Below are 26,035 nucleotides of genomic sequence, written 5' to 3' on the forward strand. Positions count from 1 at the left end.
AAGCATTTCAGCTCACCGCGACATAAATATATACTGAACTATTTGTTTTTTTTGTCCAGGACACATATAGTCGTATTTCTTTAATCCCCCCGTTGGATCATGTTACATTATATGTGTGCTGGTTCAGTATTTTTTTCAGAATTTTTAAGAACTTTTGCACCATTGAAACCCTTAACTAGTTCTGTGGCAAGCACTTGTAGAAAATTCTACTCCTATATATATATATAGAGAGAGAGAGAGAGATACGTTGCCTATGTAAAAAACCTTCACGCTGCGCGCACACACACAAAGTCTATCTATGCCACTCTCTCGGCAACTATCTCCATCCATTCCTCACCACAGCTTCGTCGCACGATATCTCGGTGTATCGTCTTTCACGTTCGAGTGTACACTAGACCACACTCATTCGATCTCTCCCTCTATACATGACTCGATTGACCTCGCTTTCTCGCGTCGTCTCTCTGACACATAGACGCTCCCTCTACGCCAATTGCATAGGCGGAGCTATGTAGATTGTCGGGGGTAACCCCCAACCTTAGATAAAATTGTGAAGATCTTTTTTATGAGGGTTTAGATTATACTTGTTAAACATTTGGCCCCACCCTCCCAAACACCGATGGGTTGTGCCCAACGAGTTCCTGGATGAATCTAGCGGCTCACAGAAGGTCTTAATATTTTTTGCAAAGAAATCTTAATGTGTTTGGAAATTACACACAATCAGTACAAAAACTACTTAGATGTCATTGGATCTGACTCGAAGCTTGTATCACCGTAGTGTGTAAGAATATCATGTGCTACCACACCTTAGATGATGTGGTGATGCGAGCTCCTCAGAGCCATTGGATCCGAGATCCAACAGATCCTAGGTGGTCCGAATGGTTTTTGCAAAAAAGCCCTCAAAGAGTTTGGAAACTGCTCACCCACCACAAGGTTTATCATCTGACCCGACGTGTCAGAGGGTCCTGAACTTGATACAATGATGTGAATGTGAATTAAGAAGCGTTCCCTCTGTATCTGTGGCGCGAAACTTTCATTCCCCTAAATCCCCCCCAAAATCCCGAAGAAGCTTCCTGGTAGCGGCGATCAGCGATGGTGTTCCTGCAGCGCAGCAACCCGCGAAAGCGGCCACCGCCGGCGCCCACAGCACCCGGGCCGCCGCCGCCGCCGCCGCCGTTAGCGACATCGTCCGTGCCCACCCCGGCCGAACCCTCCGCCGTCGACGCGGCAGCCGCGCTCCTTGCGGACGCCGGCTGCACGCTCCTCGTCCCGCCGCACCTGCCCCCTTCCCTCCCGTCCGCGCCCACCTTCGTACCCCGCCTCACCCGCGCGCTCGCCGCGGACCCCGCGGCAGACCTCCCCGCGCGCCTCCTCGCGGGGCTCGCTGCCTTCGCCGAGTCCCCCACGCGGCTGCGCCAGCTACTCCTGCCCACCTCCCCGCGGTCGCAGAGCCTGGCGCGGGTGCTCCTCTCCGTCCCCGCGCTCCAGCCCGGTCTCCTGGGGCTCCTCCTCGACAAGCTGCCCGAGCACTTCGACGACGACGCGCTCGATGGGGTGCCTCTGCAGGACGACGTGGGGAGGCTTATCGTTGCTCAGTTCCGCTGGCTTGATTTCCTTGTCGATGCCGACACCTTTGTCACCAAGCTTATGGAGGTGCTCTCGGTAGCACCACCCCGGCTCAAGAAGGAGATCATCGGTTCGATCCCGGAGATTGTGGGCGACCAGAGCCATGCTGCTGTGGTCTCCGCTCTGGAGAAGTTGCTGCAGGAGGACTGCCAAGTCGTGGTTGCTGTGCTCGACACTTTGTCAAACCTTAACCTCGATGCGCTGCTGCAGGAGCAGGTGATTGTTGCAACGATTTTCTTTCTTCTTGTTTTGTGTATGATGATGTACATTGTGGCTTAACAGTTGTCTTGTGCTGTGGGAATATTTGAAGGCGGTTACAGTTGCAATATCATGCATCCGGACGATTCATGCAGATCAGATGCCACACTTACTCAGGTTCTTGTTGCTGTCTGCCACACCAGCCAATGTTGGCAGGATTATATCGCAGATCCGCGAGCAACTGAAGTTTGTTGGTGTGGTGGATCCACGTGCTGCTCGGAGCAAGAAGCTGAAAGGGAAGGCATCAGCAACTAGCACTGATGGAGCAATCCTTGATGCCTTGAGATCAGGCCTCCGGTTTAAGAATGTAGGGTATCTTAATCTACACCGTATCTCGGAATGCAGCACTGCACGTTGGAGTTTCAACTGGAATTTGCTTTCTTATTGATGCAGATGCTTTGTGAGGCCTTCTTGAAGGAGTTGAAATTAGTTGACCATGCAAGGGATCACAAAGTGATTGATGTTTGGCTCATCATGCTCATATATGCCAATGGGGGTGCTCTGCAGAAAAGTGCTGAGAAAATACTGAAATCCAAGATCTTACAAGGATATATCCGGGAGACATTGTTTCACCAATGCATTCATGGAAATACTGAATTAGTAAAGGTCAGTTCTTCGGTATCTCGTAATGACTGTCAAGTGAGCACGTATGTTTGCCTACCCATGCTGACTGAGACATAAAAACTTGCACTAGGACCATTTTATGTCATATCTCTCAGTGAGCGATTACCTATTGGCTTGCAAGGAAGACAAGGCTAGAGAATTTGCTACCTATTTGTTCACGGCTTTGTTTGAAGAATTCAGTGATACTTTCTCCAGGCAAGAGGTACCCCTTTGTTGCCAACACTTCTGTTTGCTGTCGTGAATGTACTGAAAATCAAGAACTTACCAATGTAGGCAAATTGGGTTAGTATGCACTGTTGATTTTTGAAAAAAATAATTTCCCTATAATTCAGGATTTCAGGCAGGCTGTTTACCGAATTTTGTTGCATTTCACATATATTTACATTTTTTTGGTGAAATAAAACTTGAACATGCTCTACTGAATGCATATGCATAAGTCCAGCTAATGAACATAATTCTTGGAAGGGCTGTTTAGAAATTCTGATTCTGATACTGCTTCCTATTTCGTATAGTTTTACTGTTTTCAACCAGTTGGCTTGCATTTGAGAACTAATTAACTAATTCAAAAAGTAATCTGTGCAATTGTTGTCGTAGTTGCCAAAATACCACTGTTGTGCCAATGAAACATCTGAGTGATAAGGTTGTGTGTTGTCACTTGTCAGATTAGCTGCAGTAGTACCATTTGAGGTGGTGACTGGACAGCTATTGGTTTGTAGCTGAATTTTTCTACGTTTATCTGCAAACTATAAGGCTTAGGCAGACTATCATCCTTCTGTTGGGAATCCATCCAATTAAACTTTCTTGGCGCATATACCAGTTTCTCTTATGTTTCATACCCAGTTTTCTGTTGTTTATATATTTTGTCTGTTCTTTGTTTGGTAATGTCCTACCATTTTGTGCAGCTCGTAGGCTCATTGATAACTCATATAGGTTCTGGGATCAGTTACGAAGTTTCTTCTGCTTTGGATATTATGATTTCTTTGACATCCAACAACTCTGAGGAACTCATCCCTATAGCTTCACATATAACTGGTATTGTTATTTCTGAAGTCTTATGTATTTAGTGCTTGCTACTGAGGAATAATTTGAATTACATTGACTTTTACTACATAGGTATTTTAGATTATCTGGAGAGTTTTCATGAAGATAATCTTCGAAAGGTTTGCGAAATATTTTTAATCCGTTACTCCTATTTTTTTCTCATGATAAACATCAGTTATGAAAAAAGTAGGTTTACGAGATCTTCTGTCAATTGGCACTGGCTGCTGGCTTCAATACTAGTTCAGGTGGCTCTTCTGTTGCTAATGAACTTCTTATGGTAGTGAGAAAACAGGTATGATTACATTTATGACTAGGCTCATCCAAGAAGGCTTTTTAGGGTTTATGGCTTTCAATTATTGTTTTCCGTGTCTGCTTGCACTTTGTAGGTTAGCAATCCAGATATGAAGTATAAGAGAATGGGAATAATTGGGGCTTTAAGGATAGTTTCAGCTATTGCAGATGCAAATGCTGCTGTGAACTACTCATCATCTCAGGTTTGCTTGGTCATGATGAAATTCAAGATAAATGTTGTTTTCGTGTTAAAACAACCATGCTGAATGATTCTGTCACTTTCTGACCTCCTGGGTATATAAAAATACATTTGTATGTAAATGCTAGCATTTACAGGAGCATCTGTAGCAGCACCTATTTATCTTTAAAATTAGCCAAAAACTTTTAATGTCCTGTGCTAGTTCATTTGAAAGTGATACTTGTACGATATAAATCATGACATTACTTACTAGACAGTAAGAGTTTCCTACTGATAATTAAAGAAATACTCTGTTAGTTAGATGCTTCAAAAATAACATGAGCAATGGACAAAGTAGTACCATGGTTTTATACAAGTGAAGCAAGCATCAGCATTAGGAACACACACCTAAATTGTATACCTAACCTGGTGCTGGATTCCCTTTTTTGTCTCAAGCTGTGCTTCTTGCATCTAAAATATCCGAGATCACGGCAGCTACCTTTTCCGCCTTCATGAAATACTGCTGTTGCTTTGTTAGTTATAAATTTGTTTTGTTTGGCAGCAACCAAATTGTGAGGAGGCCCTGGGACTGCTAAATATGACTGTTAACTCCTGCAAATTTGTGACGTTGCCCTTAATTCTTCTCTATGATGAATTATCTGCTTTATTTGAGAGCAATGTTCTTCATTCTGCAATTATTGAGTGGTAAGCATAGAATGGTTGCTACTGCATGCGGAAAAAGGAGACGATCCATTTTTCTTCATGTAAGATAGCTCATTTCACTAACTGGCCTTTTCAGGGTTGGAGAACATGTTGCAGAATTTGATACCCTTTTTCTTGCTGATCTTGAGGATGGCCAGCTATCAGAAAAATATCTCTGCGAGAGCATTGAAGGTTAGCAAGATGCTTTGACAGTTATGTACATTTCTACTTGACACATGATGAAAGTAGAAGTGTAATTGACAAGACATTGGTTTCAGGGGAATTATGGATGAACTTGGATGGAAATATCTCCCCAGTATGCGTAAATATTTTGCCACTAGTGTCCACCTCGCAACAAAGGTACAATTCTAGCTGTTAAGGCCTTAATGGTCATTATTTGGTTGGTACTTGGTTACTAACTAGTCTGAATATGACCTATACTGGAATATTATAATACTGTTATGTATGCTCATACCAGGTCTCAAGCCTGCTTGCAGATCCTTCCTTCCCAATTTCTACTACTAACTACCGTAAGTGCCATAGCCTTGTAATCCAGCATGTCTTAATGGTCAAACTAACTTTCTTGTTTATATCGAAGATTGAACGTTCAGGAAGTGAAGGCTCACTTGGTGGAATAAATGCACTCCTTGGCTGTCCTTTGCATCTTCCCTCTACAAAGGTTATACCGCTCAGTCTGCTCTCTAGAAACTTGAAGCGATACCCCTAACTTGTTAATTATACAGGAACACCATTCTTTTAAGTCTTAGTTTTGTTGCATTATGTATCTTAAATATTATTCTGCAACCTGCCTTTGCTCCGCCAGAACACACACAGAATGGTGCCACAAAAAAATTGCAAGTTTCTTTAGAGCTGACGAAAAGTTTCTCTAGAACTGGCCTACATGTAATCAACAATACTATAATAGTTTCTCATAATAAATGGTAAATCACAAATTCTGGTTTCATATAATCAATCGCTACCATTCATATAAAAAAAATATCAACCTGCAGATGTCAACGGTTCAAAGTTGTTTTGAAAAACATAACAAATGCAAATATATTAGTGCAAATGTGTCACTACTTCTGTATAATATATAGAACTTCCAAAAGTAGTTTTATACTATCAGAGAGATGTCCTTCAGTGACTGAAAAATAATTAATCTTGGTTTGGATTTGAGAACGGACAGAACCTGGATGAATCTAGATGGGGAAGCTTGTCAGCACTGGAGAAAAAAACAGTGTGTCACTCACTGTACTTTGCGATAAACTGGATTAGGGAGTTGGTATGTTTTGAATCTTCTGGTTTTACTGACTAAACGCTTGAAATTATATGATATCTATATCTGAAATTGGTGGCATCATTGGCAGCTTAATGCTTTCAGCACACAAGTTGCGGCCAGAGTTGTTAATGTGTCACAAAGAGTAAGGGATGAGACAGCAGTTAAACTTTTGAAGCGTCTGAGAAATCTAATGTGAGTGTATTGCTTGAACAGTGATGAGAGTACCATATCTACTACACCTGGATAGATATTGCATGCTACTTGTACTGTATTCATCATCATTTATCAAAGAACCAACCTTTCACTAAATACTACTCCCTCCGTTCTTTTTTATAAGACGTTTTAGCCAGTCCGCTTTGAACTGTTTTGGGCGTGTCTGAAATGTGTAAAACATCTTATAAAGGAGAACAGGGGGGGTATTAATGGGGGATTGGATGGTGAATTTTTGTACTGTTTCTTTGAAATTTCTGATTCAAGCATGTCAGGCAAGTTTTTTCATCTGTGCTTGTCAATAAATATTTTTAAGTCTGAACAGAAACATTCTATTACAGTTTGCATTAGATATTAGAGAGCTTAATAAAGAAAAAGGAACATGTATGACTTAAGATATGTCTAGGATTATCATGTCTAGTGCACCCTTCATAATATTATGACATGATTGCCAAATGCACCTGACTTCTTTTGTTGAAAAAAATGCAGATTACTCGAGATTTTGTTAAACACCCTTCTTAAAATTTATCCTCTATCTCTACCTGAGCTGCGATATCTTGGGAATTATTCTGGGTCAACTAGCAGCAGCAAGTTCAACACTGGGAAGAAAATGGAGGAAGACAACATGGAGGGCCCATCTTCCAACAAAAGACAAAAGGGCCGCAAGGACAAAGCAGCTTCAGATAAATTGAATTCTGATGAGAAGCTCAAGCAATCTACGATACTGGATGCTTTCAAAAGAGCAGGTGTAACGATCACCCAAGAAACAAAGAAAGCATCTTCACGACCATTGCCAAGTGGAATGACGTCGAAGGATGTTGAAAGCGAGGCTAATAATCCTGGTGAGCTTGGGCATATAGATTTGATGGCAGCACCAGTTCAGCTGGATATGCAAAGATTTAAATTCAGAACACTCCATGTGAATTGTTTATCCTTATTAAAGTATTCAGAGGTATGCATTTGTTCAGTTTGACTTAATTCTTTGATTCTTTTAAAGTTTTATGGTCAAGTTCTCATTTATTTATTTTACAGTTTCAAGATTCAACTTATCCATATCATGAATCTGAGGTATTTGATTTCAACAACATAATATATAGCTACTAAAGTATGGTGTCATTATTGAGATTTTTCTGTTTTCGTTATTCAGCTGCCTTTATATCTCTATCTTCTACGTGATCTAAACAACAAACTAGATCATGTAAACCCATCAAGCAAGCCATTTTTTAATAATTCTCAAGCAAAATCCACTCGCGCTCATTGCCAAAAGAGCACAGAAGATCTTCTTAGCAAAATCCAGCCACTATTCTCGAGTCTACGGAAGCATCTAGATGGATCAATTTCAATGATGAAAGACAGTAAGCTTTGATTATCCTTTTCTGCTTCTAGTTCCTTCTATCGTGAATAGTATGAATTTTTTACAATACTACAATGCATTGTACTGCTGTACCCCTCCTTTCCTTTGCTTTGATCAATAACACAACGGGGCACTACTATTGCTATGTAGGATCAGATAGCAGCCCAGACAACTGGAGTTCACATTCGGATTCAGCAGGAAACCCGCACATACCATACGTGATGGTCTCCAAGTCTTCAATAGCCACTTCCGTATTTAAGGAGGTTCTTGGCTGCTACAGGAAGGTTGTAGCATGGATATCTTTTTCTTACTTCTGATAGTAAAGATGACTCAAATTGTAGCATTAACATAATATGGCACCTTTTGCAGCTACTTGGCACGCCAGATCTATTGAATCAAGCAAATATGTCAGCTCTGAAGGAGCTGCTACAGACTTTCCAGCCAACTGAAAATTTCGATGATGATCTTTCTGAGTTCCGTCCACCTCTGGTCCCTAGTAATGTTGATTATCTGTACTGTGGGGCATTTAAAATGTTTGAGGCTATTATGGATGCAGGTAATCAGCAGTTGCAATCTGTGCCAACTGCCAAAGTGATTCTCCATGTCTTACTGCAGTGTGACCTTTTTCCTAATCTCAATACCATGTCTTACTGCAGTGTGTTTGTTCTCACACATTTTGGCCTCTGACGTGCTAATTACCATGCAATCTATTTTAAATTCCATCATCATGCTGTTGGAAAAATCTGGGGAATCAAATGGGAAGAATATGCATGTAGGATGCTCCAAAGAGATTATTCCCTTTGTAAAGAAGCAGCTTAGGTTATCAGCTCATAAGCTGCTAACTTCTGATTTCCCTAATGAAGATACTGAAAATGGATGGCAGAGTAAAGTAAGCTAAAACACTTTTTAACATATAAATGTGCAATGCCTATAAGCATGCACGACTAATTCCTAAGAGGCTAACAAGTTCCATGTTTATTGCTTGTCAGGGTGATCTTATACCAAGGATATTACAAATATACCTCAGGAATAGTGAGTCGACTTCAGTTCTGCTTGATGAGCTGGCTTGCTCGGTGTTGCCTCAGGTGGTCCATCTCGATTTGTTGGGTCATGTTATCAGAGTCGATATCAGTTGGGTTGTTGTTCTTTTCGCCTTGGAACACTCATTTTTAGAATTTTATTCCATCATTGAAGGTAGCTTCGCTCAAAAGTAAAAGTACTACCCAAGAACTGTCGCATGGGTTTCCAACATTGTGTTCTTCCACCTTCCACTCCTGGTACCGTGTGCTGGTAAGTATCTGATGTCCAGAGCATTTTCAAATATCCGATATTTATTTGTTTTCTCTTGTATTTTTTGGGTTACTAATGCAGCATGAGGAGAATCTTGGGAATTTTAACAAGATGGTAAGTTGTTTAGTTACACATACTACACTTAGTTGCTAATATTTATTCTACTGTCAGCACTATGTTACATTGCTGTCTCTAAACATATTAAAAAGTATCCCTTAATGTTTGAGCAATTTCTTCCCTCTTCTCCAGGTCAAGCAAGCCTTGAAGACTACATCACAATCAGGAGTAGCAGTGGAAAACGTTATGGATGATATTTTCAAATCAGTAAAAGTGTTTGTTTCTCTGACAAATATATGTAAGATTCACGAGAAGGTAAGTTGCAATGAAGTCACTCGTGTAGAGATACTAATATAATTGATCACCTGATGCAATGGAAATGGTGTACTGTGATGTATGAGACTGCTGGTTGAAAATGATGCATCTCACATCGAATCACAAAATATAGGTTGCTATGCATGCAATGGCAGTTAAATATGGGGGGCGATTCATTGATGCATTTCTTAAAGGTGAGAATCTGTGAATTGATAAGCTTTCATATACTTTCATTAGGTGTATTCTTATTGCTGCCTTTGAGTGAAAACATGTTCAGTTTAACGCTCCTTTTTATTTTTGCTGCAGCCTTCAACTTTCTAGAGACGCAATTTGGGCAACATGGCGGCGATATAGTTAAAATGGTAAATAACTGTAAATGTTACTCCCTCTGTAAAGAAATATAAGAACGTTGAGATCACTACTTTAGTGATCTAAACACTCTTATATTTCTTTACGGAGGGAGTATTTGTTATTTACTTCTTTTAGCACCACTCAATAGCTGCCTTTTGTCCTGCCAAATTACAGTGGCTGTTTACTGTTAGTACTGACAAGTAAAACTTATGCAGATAAAAGAACTTCAGAAAGCAACAAGAATAATCCAAACTATATGTGCAGAGGCAAAGGTAGAATTGGTAGCCTTTTAATTCTCACCAGGCACAATCGATAATATTTGATCATCGATGTTCATACCATAAATTATGTGTTCCATGCTTAGAAAAGTATTTCGATCTTGTTTAGGGTTACAAGCGAACAATGATCACGAGCAAGATACCTGCCACAAAGAGATCCATGGAGCGGTTTCTCTTCCAAGTGAAGGCCCTCCTGGAACACTGCTCTAATGTGGAGCGTTGCTGGATTGGTAAACATTGATCTGATTTGCAATTTCTTCACAACTATGCCTAGCTATACACAGACTGCAGTTAGCTAGTTAGTATACTACTCCCTCCGTCCCAAAATAAGTGACTCAACTTTGTACTAACTTTGTACTAAACTTAGTACAAAGTTGAGTCACTTATTTTGAGACGGAGGGAGTACAACACTATCAGCCATATCTCATTTGGATCTACGATTTTCAGCAATGCCAACTACTTTTCTCCATTTTTGATAGGTAATCTGAAGCACAAGGATTTGCATGGGCATGTGGTAAGCTCTCAGGTGTACGGCGACGTGGATGGCGACCCAAATGATGCAGAACAAGAACAGATGGAGACTGATCCTGAAACTCCAGCCGACGAAAATGACAACATCGTGGATGATGATGAGACAGAAAACGAGGCAACACCATTGGATGATTGACCTCACACACGGTACCAATCTCGAAATGTTTCCAATGTAATCATATATATTGTCCCACAGATTTTATTCTTGACATGTATGTACAGTACATTGCAATGCACACCGTGCTCGCATGACATACTGAAATGCCAATTCAGAAATGTAGATCAAGGTATCATCTGCTTTGCATAGAAATCTGGAAGTCTCAATCAGGAATTCAGGATCGCATATACAGGGCATCCTATATACAGATCACCACCATATCTCATTTCATAACATGTCATAACATAAAGCAAGTTCTTGTCACATACTGTAATAACAAAAGCCACAAGAACCAAACACGCAAACTCATAGATAGACAAACATGGCTGGAGTAAGGATGAAAGGAAGCCTAGCACTGGTGCACTGACGACGCTGAGCAAGAAACGCATCAGATGGCCTTGGCTGACGCGGCGGCGGAGGCAGAGAGGTCGGCGAGTAGCGGCTCCCTAGTGGGTGGCGCGGTGGAGTTGGCTGCGGGGGAGTCGTCGGGGTCGTAGTTGGGGTCGAGGGCACGGTCCATGGCGCGGCGGCCGGTCTCGAGGCAGGGCTTGCAGGCCATCTCGATGGTGATCCAGCCCAGCACCACCGCAGCGATCGCGATCACCGCGGTCACCACCGCCCCCATCGGATCACAACCCTCCCTTGTGCGACTCGCTTGCCAAACGCGGATCTGGAGGTTGAAGATGACTGACCAAGCAAGGAATGGTATGGTTACGACAGTTATTAGCCGGCTTGGTTGTCGGACTGGACGAGGATTCTGCCGGCTCGCCGAAGCTTGTGCGGATGGGCTCGCTCGTCTGGACCTGGATTTCTAGTGTACTACTGTACTGGGCCGCTTATTTAAGCTGGGCCGTGGTATTTCTTGTTTGATAGGTTTGTCTAAAAAAAAGGTGGTCGTGAAAGAAATCGATCTGGGGTGGAGCGCCGGAAATTGTTGTGCGAAATCACTAATTGAGAAAGTACTTTCATAAAAATCACTTCCACCTTTTTAAGTCGGGACAAGACTCTTTTTTTCTAGATCCATTTATTCAAAACGATTTATCTCTTAACCCGTGCGTTCAAATCTCGAACCATTTTCACTGTTAGATTCCTTGCGTTCAGATCTTCAAAACTAGATTCATGCTGATAGGTTTTGATAAACTTTTTTTCATGAAAAAACCGAGCAAAAATACCGGACTTGGAGCATGTTTTCCTTTTCTTTTTCAAAAGCCGTTGCCTCTCACGGAAGTAAGATCGTGCCTCTCATGGAAAAAAGAAAGAAGAGAAAACATATTTTTTTTCGTTTCTGAGAGGTTTCGAGATGCATGACCGTGCCTCTCATGGAAGCAAAACCATGCCTCTCGCAGAAGCAAAATCGTGCCTCTCATGGAAGGAAAAAAAAGAGAAAACATGTTTTTTCCGTTTCCGAGAGGCATGGCCGTGCCTCTCGCGGAAGCAAAACCATACCTCTCGTGGAAGCAAAACCATGCATCTCATGAAAAAAAAGAGAAAACACATTTTTTTTGTTTCTGAGAGGCACAACCGTGCCTCTCGCAGAAGCAAAACCGTGCTTCTCGTAAAAAAACGTGTTTTTTCCGTTTTCAAGAGGCACAGCGTGCTTCTCGCAGAAGCAAAGCCATGCCTCTCGTGGAAGCAAAAGCGTACCTCTCGCACAAGAAAAAAGAAGAGAAAACGTGTTTTTTTCGTTTTCGAGAGGCACATCCGTACCTCTCACGGAAGCAAAATCATGCCTCTTGCAAAAGCAAAACTGCGCCTCTCGCGAAAAAAGTTTTCTTTTTTTCGCGTAATTGTTTTTAGTTTTTTCTTCTTCCAAAAGCTAAGGAAGACGGATGAAAAACCAAGAAGCCAAAAAAGCCATCTAAAAAGCCAAAAACACATGCCGAAAATCAAAAAAACGAAATCCGAAAGAAGCGTCTAGAGCGGGTGAACACACCAAGTGGCGCGCTCTCAGCCCATCCCCAAGTGACCTTTGGGAAGGCTGGGAACTAGCGCTCTTTAGGTTTTTTTAGGGGACGTGCGCTCTTTGGTTAGTTGCTACGCACATTGTGTCAAGTTGTCGAGGCTTCAGACAGGCTTCACGAGGGTACGACGCAATCTGGGCCGGTCCGTTAATGGTTGTGGCGATCCAGGTTTAGGGAACCTTTTAGGAGGTTCCTAAACCTTTTTTGTTTCTTTTGATATTTTTTATTTCTTTTTTTGTTGTTTTTCTCTCCTTTTCCCTCTTTCTTATTTCTTTTTCTTTAAATATTCGTTTTATTTTTTCTTTATCTAATTGTTTATTTATATGTTCGTGTTAACAAATATTATTTGCAAATGTTTAAATAAATTCGTGTTTCCAAAAATCGTTCATGTTTTCAAATTCATACTGGAGTATCAAAAATTGTTCATGTTTCCAAAAATTGTTTGCTAATTAAAAAAATGTTCGTGTTTTCAATTTTATTTGGGGGAGTTTAAAAAAATGTGCATGTTTCCAAAAAATGTTCATGTCTTCTAATTTTGTTAATAGTTTCAGAAAAGTTCGAATTTATAAAAATATATTCAAAAAAAATCCTATTTTAGAAATTTTTGAGTTTTTTCAAAATTTGTTCACAAATTTTGAAAACTGTACGCATTTCGTAAAACATTCATTTTTTGGAAAGAAAATCAGATTTTTTGTATAAATGTGAACAAAAAATGTTCGTGTTTTCGTAATCTGTTCGCAAATTAAAAAAAAAACGTTCGTGTTTTCAAAAATTATTTGGGAGATTTTAAAAAATGTTTATGTTTGCAAAAAAATATGCTCGTTTTTCTTAAATTTGTTTACAAATTCAAACAATGGTTGTAAATTTCCAAAAAATGTTTGTGCTAACATTTATTCACAAATACCCAAGATGATCATGTATTCAAAAAAGTTCCCAAATTCAGAAAATTGTTCAAATTCGCAAATTTGGTTATAAGTTACGAAATTTCCCTATTTAAAAAAAATGTTGATTTTTTGGAAAATTGTTCACATTTTCAAATTTTGTTCAAAATTTCAACCTTCTTCACAGATTCAAAATTGTTCGGTGTTTTCACAAAATATTCAGTTTTCTAAATTTTTGTTCGCGGATTTGAATGGTGTTTGAGTTTCTAAAAATATTCCCTTCTTGAAAATCTGTTTCTGTTCGTAATTTCAAATGTTTCAGGTTTGCCGCTACCGTTAGTTCTTAGAGCCTCGCGCTGATAAATAGTCAAGAACCTACATTGGCTCCCGTGTCTAGCAACACTCGCACATGAACATGAGATCCTACGATCGAATCCAGGCCAACACATTATTTTTTTTACGGATTTTAGCGCTATAGTGTCGAAGCTGGTGTAGTAGTAGCCTGCTCGCGGCAACCTCTAATGGGCCAGCCCAGTCGCGCTCGCCCTTGTGCGTCGCGGCTCAGTTTGAGGCAAAATGCATCAAATAGGAGGCCCCTCGAGCGCCCCGTACGGCAATGGTCCGACACACCACATGAGCGAGTCAAAAATTGTCCTGGCTGCTTAGGACCATATAGATGCACTTAGAGCAACTCTAGCAGAACATGCAGACCCATAAAATTTCGGCGAGTATATGGATTCGGCCTAATTTTCCAGTCAAAACAGAGCCTGCATATTCGCCCGGCCCGCAAAAAAATTTGCCGCGGCCCGTAAACCGCACGCCCCGACCGCTATATCTATGGTTCCGCGGTTTGTTTGCGGGTCGAAACCCTATCCCCCGCCGCCGTCGAGCCACGCGATTCCCCACCCCCTTCTCCATATTTCTCGCCGCCGACGACCATCTCCGTGCCTCCAGCCGCCATGTGGGGCCGCATGTGAAGCTCCAGCAGCACATTTTTTTTACGGATTTTAGCGCTATAGTGTCGAAGCTGGTGTAGTAGTAGCCTGCTCGTGGCAACCTCTAATGGGCCAGCCCAGTCGCACTCGCCCTTGTACGTCGCGGCTCAGTTTGAGGCAAAATGCATCAAATAGGAGGCCCCTCGAGCGCCCCGTACGGCAATGGTCCGACACACCACATGAGGAGTCAAATTGTCCCGGCTGCTTAGGACCATATAGATGCACTTAGAGCAACTCTAGCAGACCCCGCACAACACGCAGACCCATAAAATTCCGGTGAGTATATGGGCTCGGCCTAATTTTCCAGCCAAAACAGAGCCCGCATATTCGCCCGGCCCGTAAAAAAAATTGCCGCGGCCCGCAAACCGCACGCCCCGACCACTATATCTATGGTTCCGCGGCTTGTTTGCGGGTCGAAACCCTATCCCCCGCCGCCGTCGAGCCACGCGATTCCCCACCCCCTTCTCCATATTTCTCGCCGCCGGCGACCACCTCCGTGCCTCCAGCCGCCATGTGGGGCTGCATGTGGAGCTCCGGCAGCAGATCCGGCGGCGGACGCGACCCGGAGCGCGAGCGGCGTGTCCGGTCGGATGACGCGAGGAAGCGCGGGGTCCGGAAGTGGACCAACCGTGGCCTGTCGCCACCGGCGAGCTTCCAGCGGAGCGAGACGGAGGAGTACAACCGCCGGCGCGCGTCCTTCTCCTCCGCGAGATCTTCGTACGCCAGGAGCTCATCCTCCTCCGGCACAGGCCTTCTCCCTGTGAAGAGGGAGTGGTCGGAGGACGAGGAGGAGCCGGACGAGTTCGACTTCGGCCCCGTCAAGGAGGAGCCTGAGAAGCCCGCTCCGCTCGGCCGCCGCGGAGTCATCGGGCCGGAAGACTACGTCGCCGACGTCGACGCCGTTGCGGCCGCCATCGTCGAGCGGAGTGTGCGCGAGGAGGCGGAGCGCCGGTGCCACGCCGAAGAGTTCGAAGCCCTCTAGTGGCGGGATGCAGTCGCTGCCAACCTCGCCGCCAAGGAGAAGGAGGATGAGTGGCGCCGCATCCGCGAGGAGCAGAGGGCAAAGTACATCGACCTCTGCAGCTCCGGCGAGGAGGATTGAGCGTCCTTCTCCTCCACGGAGTTATCCATTTGCCGTGACCTCGTCGCCGTCAGATCCGACCCCCCTCTAGTACTAGTTAACGTAGTATGTAGTATGAACTATGCTTGTAGTTTGTTGATCATGTAAAATCTATGTAGTATGTGATGAACTATGTTTGTGCAATTTCTCCCGCGAAAATGTTTTTTCAAATTATGCAGGTTTAGGTACGGTTTCTGTTCGGCCGCGCTAGTTTTCGACCCACAAACGCGATTTTCGTGAAACCGCAAACGCATTTTGCGGGTCAAGTTTTTGCGGGGTCTGCTAGAGTCTCTTACAAACTTTTGGGATCCAAATATGCAATTTCAAAGTTTTGGGAGTAACTTGACCCACCTCGAATATTTTTAGGACATTTGGTGCATTTTACTCTTACAGATAATATCATATGTGCATGTGAGTGCTTATTTGCATGTGAAAGTTCTCTTATAGTAATCATTCATGAATCACTTGTATTACCAATATTGTGATTGTCAAGCTTCAAAAGATTTCACTTTCTAAACCCAATGTGAAGCTACCACTAGGCATGATATGAACATATAATTTCAACTTCATTACATTTAATTTATTCAACAATTTACTCATAGGATATAAGTGAAGCATGAGAGTAAATGACAAACTACTCCAAAAAGATATAAGTGAAGATCATGTGAGTAGTTAAGTAAATGGGTAGCTAATTGAGGATTCTCTCTTATTTAAAACTTTCATCTATAATTATTTTATTAAGAAAGCAAGAAAAACAAAATAAAATGACATTCCAACAATAGCACACATCATGTGAAGAAGCAAAAACTTAGGATCAACCGATACTAACCGATAATTGTTGATGAAGAAAGGTGGGATGCTAGATACGTCTCCAACGTATCTATAATTTTTGATTGCTCCATGCTATTATATTATCTACTTTGGATGTTAATGGACTTATTTTTACACTTTTATATTATTTTTGGAACTAACCTATTAAACGAAGGCCTAGCCCAAATTGCTGTTTTTTTGCCTATTTTAGAGTTTCGCCGAAAAGGAGTATCAAACGGAGTCCAAACGGAATGAAACCTTTGGGAGCGTTATTTTTGGAACAAACGTGATCCAGGAGACTTGGAGTGGACGTCAAGAATCAATCGAGGAGGCCACGAGGCAGGGGGGCGCGCCCTCCACCCTCGTGGGGCCCTTGTTGCTCTACCGACCTACTTCTTCCTCCTATATATATCCATGTACCCCTCAAACATCTAGGAGCACCACGAAAACCTAATTCCACTGCCGCAACCTTCTGTACCCAAGAGATCCCATCTTGGGGCCTTTTTCGGAGCTCCGTCGGAGGGGGCATTGATCACGGAGGGCCTCTACATCAAATCCATGGCCTCTCCGATGATGTGTGAGTAGTTTACTTCAGACCTTCATGTCCATAGCTAGTAGCTAGATGGCTTATTCTCTCTCTTTGGATCTCAATACAAAGTTCTCCTCGATTCTCTTGGAGATCTATTCGATGTAATCTTCTTTTGCGGTGTGTTTGTCAAGATCCGATGAATTGTGGGTTTATGACCAAGTTTATCTATGAACAATATTTGAATCTTCTCTGAATTCTTTGATGTATGATTGGTTTATCTTTGCAAGTCTCTTTGAATTATCAGTTCGGTTTGGCCTACTAGATTGATCTTTCTTGCAATGGGAGAAGTGCTTAGCTTTGGGCTCAATCTTGCGGTGCTCGATTCCAGTGACAGAAAGGAAAACGACACGTATTGTATTGTTGCCATCGAGGATAAAAAGATGGGGTTTATATCATATTGCATGAGTTTATCCCTCTACATCATGTCATCTTGCTTAAGGCGTTACTCCGTTCTTATGAACTTAATACTCTAGATGCATGCTGGATAGCGATCGATGTGTGGAGTAATAGTAGTAGATGCAGGCAGGAGTCGGTCTACTTGTCGCGGACGTGATGCCTATATACATGATCATGCCTAGATATTCTCATAATTATTCGCTTTTCTATCAATTGCTCGACAATAATTTGTTCACCCACCATAATACTTATGCTATCTTGAGAGAAGCCACTAGTGAAACTTATGGCCCCCGGCTCTATTTTCCATCATACAAGTTTCCCATCTACTTTATTTTGCTATCTTTTACTTTCGATCTATATCATAAAAATACCAAAAATATTTATCTTATTATTATCATCTCTACCAAATTTCACTCTTGCAAGTGGTCGTGAAGGGATTGACAACCCCTTTATCGCGTTGGTTGCGAGGTTCTTATTTGTTTGTGTAGGTACGAGGTGACTCGCACGTGGTCTCCTATTAGATTGATACCTTGTTCTCAAAAACTGAGGGAAATACTTACACTGCTTTACTGCATCACCCTTTCCTCTTCAAGGAAAAACCAACGCAGTGTTCAAGAGGTAGAAAGAAGGATTTCTGGCGCCGTTGCCGGGGAGATCTACGCCAAGTCAAGACATACCAAGTACCCATCACAACCCTTATCCTTCGCATTATATTATTTGCCATTTTTCTCTCGTTTTCCTCTCCCCCACTTCACCATTGCTGTTTTATTCGCTCCTTTTCTTCGCCTTCTTCCCATATGTATCTTTGTTCGTGTTTCCATGTGCCTTCCATTTGCTTGCTAAAAATCTATTGATATGGATCCACTTAAAGTGTTCTACTTGGATCATCTTCGATCCTTATGCGCTCGTGCTGAAACCCCAACTAGCCTAGTTGATGGGAAATATTTAGATGAGCATGCTCATTTTGTGCGTCACCGTTTGTCTGAAAAAGGGACACTCTTATGGGATCAAATAAACAGATTGCTATGCTATGCTATGTGATCTTACTTGTTGCTCTAAGAACCCTAAAAACACCTCCCATACCTATGTGAGTTTAATGATAATGACATATTATCTTCTTATGCAAAGGGTGTTTATAGTTACTACAATATCAAACAAATTGAAGAATTTGTTGCTTTTAAGGGTGCTTATGAAGTTGCTTCTTTGATTGAAAAGTATGATATTACTCTCTACGAATCTGAAAATCTTGACATACTTAAATATTGCTATGAAAACTATGCTCATAGTGTCTATGTCAAAGAATTTATTGAAAGAATGACCGTTGCTTCGGAAGAAAATAATGATATGCATGAATCTATAGATAATTATGGTTCCGATGATTTGATTGAAATATCCCTTGATGAACATGATGCTTGCTATTCTTGTGGCTATGATGCCAATATTTATGAAGATGAATTTGCTATAGTTCCTTATGTTAAACATGAGATCGTTGCTATTGCACCCATACTTGATAGTGCCTTCGATGAAAAGCATGATTGCAATGATGTTATCATAAATTCTATTAATGTAAATTGTGTTAATGAGATGCAAAACCTCAAGCTTGAGGATGCTAGTTTTGCCATGACTACTATTTGTTGCAATGATTATGATTGGGGTGATTCTTCTTATGAACTTGAAATTTTTTAAGCCCCATGATGAATATGAGATTGATATTGGTGTTTGCAATATTATTGAAAGTGAGTTTGGAGAGGTCATGACTTTAGTTAATGTTAATCCCACTATTTTGGAAGAGTGTCGACTTTGCATACATGCAGATCGTGTTGAAAATATTTTATGTGATAGCTATTTTGTTGAATTTTCTTATGATCCCACATGTAACTATTATGAGAGAGTAAAATATGATTGGAGAAAATTTCATGTTACTAAATTACCTCTCGTCATGTTGAGATTGCTATTGTTTCTTTTTGCTTCCTTTCATATTCTAGTTTTTGCTTGCCTTGATAATTTGTTTGCGTATAAGATGCCTATGAATAGGAAGTATGTTAGACTTAGATGTGTTTGTCACGTGTTTTATGATGCTCTCTTTGTGTTTCAATTCTTGTCTTTCATGTGAGCATCGTTGAATTCTTATGCCTAGCTAGGGGCATTAAACGATAGCGCTTGTTGGGAGGCAACCCAATTTTATTTTTATTACTTGCTTTTTTCTCATATTTAGTAATAAATAATTTATCTAGCCTCTGTTTTGTTTGTGTTTTTGTGTTTAATTAGTGTTTGTTCCAAGTAGAATCATTGGGGAGACTTGGGGAAAGTCTTTTTGATCTTGCTGTAAAAAACAGAAACTTTAGCGCTCACGAGAATTGCTGCCATTTTTATTGAAGAGTGATATTTAGTTAATTATTTTTGCAGATGATTAATATATAAATTCCTCACGTCCATAAATTTATTTTATAATTTTTGGGGTTCCAGAAGTTTGCGTTAGTTACAGATTACTACAGACTGTTCTCTTTTTGACAGATTCTGTTTTTCGTGTGTTGTTTGCTTATTTTGATGAATCTATGGCTAGTAAAAGAGTTTATAAACCATAGAGAAATTGGAATACAGTAGGTTTAACACCAATATAAATAAATAATGAGTTCATTACAGTACCTTGAAGCGGTGTTTTGTTTTCTTTCGCGAACGGAGCTCACGAGATTCTCTTGTTAAGTTTTGTGTTGTGAAGTTTTCAAGTTTTGGGTGAAGATTCGATGGATTATGGAATAAGGAGTGGCAAGAACCTAAGCTTGGGTATGTCCATGGCAACCAAGGTAAAATACAAGGACACCAAAAAGCCTAAGCTTGGGGATGCCCCGGAAGGCATCCCCTCTTTTGTCTTCGTTCATCGGTAACTTTACTTGGAGCTATATTTTTATTCACCACATGATATGTGTTTTGCTTGGAGCGTCTTGTATGATTTGAGTCTTTGCTTTTTAGTTTACCACAATCATCCTTACTGTACACACCTTTTTGAGAGAGACACACATGAATTAGAATTTATTAGAATACTCTATGTGCTTCACTTATATCTTTTGAGCTATATAGTTTTTGCTCTAGTATTTCACTTATATCTTTTAGAGAACGGCGGTGGTTCTATTTTATAGAAATAATTGACCTCTCATGCTTCACTTATATTATTTTGAGAGTCCTTTAGAACAACATGGCAACTTTCTTTTAGGCATAATAAAAACTTTCATATAAGTGCATTGAATACTAAGAGAAGTTTGATACTTGATGATTGTTTTGAGATATGGAAATGGTGATACTAGAGTCATGCTAGTTGAGTAGTTGTGAATTTGAGAAATACTTGTGTTGAAGTTTGTGATTCCCGTAGCATGCACGTATTGTGAACCGTTATGTTATGAAGTCGGAGCATGATTTATTTATTGATTGCCTTCCTTATGAGTGGCGGTTGGGGACGAGCGATGGTCTTTTCCTACCAATCTATCCCCCTAGGAGCATGCGCGTAGTACTTTGTTTCGATAAATAATAGATTTTTGCAATAAGTATGTGAGTTCTTTATGAATAATGTTGAGTCCATGGATTATACGCACCCTCACCCTTCCACAATTGCTAGCCTCTCTAGTACCGCGCAACTTTCGCCGGTATCATAAACCCACCACATACCTTCCTCAAAACAGCCACCATACCTACCTATTATGGCATTTCCATAGCCATTCTGAGATATATTGCCATGCAACTTTCCACCGTTCCGTTTGCTATGACACGCTTCATCATTGTCATATTGCTTTGCATGATCATGTAGTTGACATCGTATTTGTGGCAAAGCCACCGTTCATAATTGTTTCATACATGTCACTCTTGATACATTATCCCGGTACACCGCCGGAGGCATTCACATAGAGTCATATTTTGTTCTAAGTATTGAGTTGTAATTCTTGAGTTGTAAGTAAAAAGAAGTGTGATGACCATCATTATTAGAGCATTGTCCCAGTGAGGAAAGGATGATGGAGACCATGATTCCCCCACAAGTCGGGATGAGACTCCGGACGAAAAATAAAAAAAGAAAAGAAAAAAGAGGAAAAAAAGAAAAAGAAAGAAGGCCCAAATAAAAAAAAGAAAAATGAAATGAGAGAAAAAGAGAGAAGGGACAATGTTACTATCCTTTTTCCACACTTGTGCTTCAAAGTAGCACCATGATCTTCATGATAGAGAGTCTCTTATGTTGTCACTTTCATAAACTAGTGGGAACTTTACATTATAGAACTTGGCTTGTATATTCCAATGATGGGGTTCCTCAAATTGCCCTAGGTCTTCGTGAGCAAGCAAGTTGGATGCACACCCACTTAGTTTCTTTTGTTGAGCTTTCATACACTTATAGCTCTAGTGCATCCGTTGCATGGCAATCCCTACTCACTCAAATTGATATCTATTAATGGGCATCTACATAGCCCGTTGATACGCCTAGTTGATGTGAGACTATCTTCTCCTTTTTTGTCTTCTCCACAACCACCATTCTATTCCACCATAGTGCTATATCCATGGCTCACGCTCATATATTGCGTGAAGATTGAAAAAGTTTGAGAACATCAAAAGTATGAAACAGTTGCTTGGCTTGTCATCGGGGTTGTGCATGATTTAATATTTTGTGTGATGAAGATAGAGCATAGCCAGACTATATGATTTTGTAGGGATAACTTTCTTTGGCCATGTTATTTTGAGAAGACATGATTGCTTAGTTAGTATGCTTGAAGCATTATTATTTCTATGCCAATATTAAACTTTTATCTTGAATCTTTCGAATCTGAACATTCATGCCACATTAAAGAAAAATTACATTGAGAAATATGTTAGGAAGCATTCCACATCAAAAATTCTGTTTTTATCATTTACCTACTCGAGGACGAGCAGGAATTAATCTTGGGGATGCTGATATGTCTCCAACGTATCTATAATTTTTGATTTCTCAATGCTATTATATTATCTATTTTGGAATGGGCTTATTTTTTTTACACTTTTATATTATTTTTGGGACTAACCTATTAACCGGAGGCCCAGCCCAAATTGCTGTTTTTTTGCCTATTTTAGAGTTTTGCCGAAAAGGAATATCGAATGGAGTCCAAACGGAATGAAACCTTCGGGAGCGTTATTTTTGGAACAAACGTGATCTAGGAGACTTGGAGTGGACGTCAAGAATCAATCGAGGAGGCCACGAGGCAGGGGGGCATGCCCACCCCCTGGGCGCGCCCTCCACCCCCGTGGGCCCCTCGTTGCTCCACCGACCTACTTCTTCCTCCTATATATATCCACGTACCCCGCAAACATCCAGGAGCACCACGAAAACCTAATTCCACCGCTGCAACCTTCTGTACCCAAGAGATCCCATCTTGGGGCCTTTTTTGGAGCTCCGCCGGAGGGGACATTGATCACGGAGGGCCTCTACATCAACTCCATGTCCTCTCCAATGATGTGTGAGTAGTTTACTTCAGACCTTCGGGTCCATAGCTAGTAGCTAGATGGCTTCTTCTCTCTCTTTGGATATCAATACAAAGTACTCCTCGATTCTCTTGGAGATCTATTCGATGTAATCTTCTTTTGCGGTGTGTTTGTCGAGATCTGATGAATTGTGGGTTTATGATCAAGTTTATCTATGAACAATATTTTAATCTTCTCTGAATTCTTTTATGTATGATTGGTTTATCTTTGCAAGTCTCTTCGAATTATCAGTTTGGTTTGACCTACTAGATTGATCTTTCTTGCAATGGGAGAAGTGCTTAGCTTTGGGTTAAATCTTGCGGTGCTCGATCCCAGTGACAGAAAGGGAAACGACACATATTGTATTGTTGCCATCGAGGATAAAAAGATGGGGTTTATATCATATTGCATGAGTTTATCCCTCTACATTATGTCATCTTGCTTAAGGCGTTACTCTGTTCTTATGAACTTAATACTCTAGATGCATGCTGGATAGCGGTCGATGTGTGGAGTAATAGTAGTAGATGCAGGCAGGAGTCGGTATACTTGTCGCGGACGTGATGCCTATATACATGATCATGCCTAGATATTCTCATAATTATTCGCTTTTCTATCAATTGCTCGACAGTAATTTGTTCACCCACCGTAATACTTATGCTATCTTGAGAGAAGCCACTAGTGAAACCTATGGCCCCCGAGTCTATTTTCCGTCATACAAGTTTCCCGTCTACTTTATTTTGCTATCTTTTCCTTTCAATCTATATCATAAAAATACCAAAAATATTTATCTTATTATTATCATCTCTATCAGATCACACTCTTGCAAGTAGTCGTGAAGGGATTGACAACCCCTTTATCGCGTTGGTTGCGAGGTTCTTATTTGTTTGTGTAGGTACGAGGTGACTTGCGCATGGTATCCTACTAGATTGATACCTTGATTCTCAAAAACTGAGGGAAATACTTACGCTTCTTTACTGCATCACCCTTCCCTCTTCAAGTGAAAACCAACGCAGTGCTCAAGAGGTAGCAGATGCCTACCGGGGCATCCCCAAGATTAGATGCTTGAGACTTATTGAAATATTATCTTGGGATGCCTTGGGCATCAACAAGCTTGATCTTTAATTCTTTTTACACCACAGTTTCCCTAAATCTTAAAAACTTCATCCACACAAAACTCAACAAGAACTCGTGAGATAAGTTAGTATAAATCAATGCAATAACCTTCTCATTCTCTACTGTAGCAAATCCCTAAAATCATTATTCAACATTTCATACTAAATGCCTCTGCATATTTAATACTCCTATCCGAAAATGAATCACTAAACAAGCAAACATATGTAAACAATGCAAATATAACACCAATCTGTCAAAACAGTACAGTCTGTAAAGAATGCAAGAATATCAATACTTATTTAACTCCAATAATTCTGAAAATTTACCATACTGTAGAAAATTTATCATATCTTATTGTGCAGAAAATTCAACATTTTATCACATTCTGACTTTTCTAGAGAATTTTTGCAACAGCGATAAACTTTCTGTTTTCAAACAGCAACTTGTAGATTTGCAAAATAAGCATAGTAAAGGCTACCCTTGCCAGTTTTATTGAAATAAAAGATACAAAACATTATTATAAATAACATCAAGCAAATCAAAACAAAATAAAATGACGCTCCAAGCAAAACTCGTATCATGTGAAGAATAAAAATATAGCCTCAAGTAAGGTTACCAATATTGTTAGAGACGAAAGAGGGGATGCCTCGGCATGTCCGAGCTTAGTTGCTTGGATATTCCTTGAATATCACCTTGGGGTGCCTTGGGAATCCTCAAGCATAGGTTCTTTTCACTCCTTATTCTCCTCATATCGATATCTCACTCAAAACTTGAGAACTTCAATCACACAAAACTTAAGGAACTTCGTGAGATAGGTTAGTATGATAAAGAGCAAACCATTCACTTTGGAACTGTCAAAGACAAGATTTATAATTTTTCTCACACAATGCCTAATGTACCCTATCATTTCTACAATTTATATTGGGCAATATAAGCCATATAAACTAGAGAACAAGCAAACTATGCATCGAAAACAGAATCCGTCAAAAACAGAACAGTCTGTAGTAATCTGTACTCCAACCATACTTCTGCTACTCCAAAAATTCTGAAAAATTAGGACAACATAGGGAATTTGCATATCTATCACCTGTAAAAAATCAGATCAAAAGCACGTTTCAATGAATTTTTAAAATTCCTGGACTAAGCACAAAAGTTTCTATTTTTGCACAGAATCAAGTCAATTATCATCCACACTATCCCAAAGGCTTTACTTGGCACTTTATTGAAACAAAGCTACAAAACATGAGTAATACAGTAGCCTAATCAAGATAACACACAAAAACAGTAGGTAAAAGTGTTGGGATGTCTCCCAACAAGCGTTTTCTTTAATGCCTTTTAGCTAGGCATGATGATTTCAAAGGTGCTCACATAAAAGTAAAGAATGAAACATAACGGGAGCATCATGAATCACAAGTTCCTCTCTCATAATAATTTTCAGTAGCATCATGAATGGATTCATCAATATTACTATCACACAAAGCACTCCTTTCATGATCCATAAGCATAGTATTTTTATTACTCTCCACATAGGCAATTTTATTCTCATTCATAATAGTGGGAGTATCATAGGAAAGTTTAATACTATAAATTGTTTCCACATTAAAAGAGTAATGCTCAGTAAAAGGATATTCAAAATTATGACAATAATTATCACTACTTCTTATAACATAAGTATCATCACAATAATCATCGAGAGAATTCCTTCTATGACACTACTCCTAAAATATGATGCCTTATGTGACACTCCCAACTTTTTGCTTCCTTCTATGGCCACTTGTGTAAAATTTATGCCTCACATGACACTCTAGTGTATTTTTGGAGGTAACGGTGTCAAGTTTTCACATACAAAGTCACTTTTGACCCTGGTGCAATGTGTGACAAAAATACAAGAACAATTTCATAATAACTGAAACACTAATTCAAAAAGTTCAAAAAATCGGCAAAACCTCCCCTGCATTTTGATGTCATTTTCCCTTGCACACAGTTTACATATACATAAATCGATTGAACAATTCTCAACAAGTGCCATAAGCAACCAGATTCACACATAAGTCACCAATAGTTCACATATGTCAGGCTAAAGGATTTCCAAAAGAACCATCATATCACATGAACTCCAAAAGAACCATTACATCAATGGAAGAGCATAGAAGCATATGAAA

The 26,035-nt window shown here is 40.5% G+C and overlaps 2 protein-coding genes across 3 annotated transcripts; one reads left to right on the forward strand and one right to left on the reverse strand.

The window, feature by feature from the left end:
- Positions 1 to 994: 994 nt before the first annotated feature.
- On the forward strand, positions 995 to 10,692 carry LOC125536933 (fanconi anemia group D2 protein). Of its 2 annotated transcripts, XM_048700226.2 has the most exons (30): positions 995 to 1,839; positions 1,934 to 2,188; positions 2,275 to 2,487; positions 2,576 to 2,707; positions 3,408 to 3,537; positions 3,619 to 3,665; positions 3,737 to 3,838; positions 3,933 to 4,040; positions 4,578 to 4,720; positions 4,815 to 4,909; positions 4,996 to 5,077; positions 5,196 to 5,247; positions 5,316 to 5,396; positions 5,904 to 5,999; positions 6,085 to 6,188; positions 6,696 to 7,158; positions 7,239 to 7,274; positions 7,354 to 7,561; positions 7,711 to 7,844; positions 7,930 to 8,116; positions 8,217 to 8,449; positions 8,550 to 8,645; positions 8,755 to 8,850; positions 8,932 to 8,964; positions 9,100 to 9,222; positions 9,356 to 9,416; positions 9,529 to 9,584; positions 9,789 to 9,845; positions 9,961 to 10,081; positions 10,331 to 10,692. In XM_048700226.2, the coding sequence occupies exons 1-30, from the start codon at positions 1,090 to 1,092 to the stop codon at positions 10,516 to 10,518; spliced, it is 4,482 nt and encodes a 1,493-aa protein (XP_048556183.1). In that variant the 5' UTR covers positions 995 to 1,089; the 3' UTR covers positions 10,519 to 10,692. The 2 variants fall into 2 exon arrangements, with proteins under 2 accessions (XP_048556183.1, XP_087400040.1); XM_087543914.1 differs by lacking the exon at positions 8,932 to 8,964.
- A 51-nt stretch (positions 10,693 to 10,743) lies between these two features.
- LOC125536934 (uncharacterized) lies at positions 10,744 to 11,297 on the reverse strand. The gene has a single exon (XM_048700227.2). The coding sequence runs from the start codon at positions 11,162 to 11,164 to the stop codon at positions 10,928 to 10,930; it is 237 nt and encodes a 78-aa protein (XP_048556184.1). The 5' UTR covers positions 11,165 to 11,297; the 3' UTR covers positions 10,744 to 10,927.
- Between the last annotated feature and the right edge of the window lie 14,738 nt (positions 11,298 to 26,035).

This window comes from Triticum urartu, chromosome 2A, assembly GCF_056163025.1.
Source record: "Triticum urartu cultivar PI428250 chromosome 2A, HENAU_Tu73, whole genome shotgun sequence".
Classification (NCBI taxonomy): Eukaryota; Viridiplantae; Streptophyta; class Magnoliopsida; order Poales; family Poaceae; genus Triticum; species Triticum urartu.

Excerpts from the sequence above, each read along its gene's own strand:
- LOC125536933 (XM_048700226.2), top strand. The coding sequence starts at position 1,090 with ATGGTGTTCCTGCAGCGCAGCAACCCGCGAAAGCGGCCACCGCCGGCG. Across the intron at positions 5,248-5,315 it reads AATTTCTACTACTAACTACC|ATTGAACGTTCAGGAAGTGA; the intron begins GTAAGTGCCATA and ends TTTATATCGAAG. Across the intron at positions 6,000-6,084 it reads TAAACTGGATTAGGGAGTTG|CTTAATGCTTTCAGCACACA; the intron begins GTATGTTTTGAA and ends CATCATTGGCAG.
- LOC125536934 (XM_048700227.2), bottom strand. The coding sequence starts at position 11,164 with ATGGGGGCGGTGGTGACCGCGGTGATCGCGATCGCTGCGGTGGTGCTG.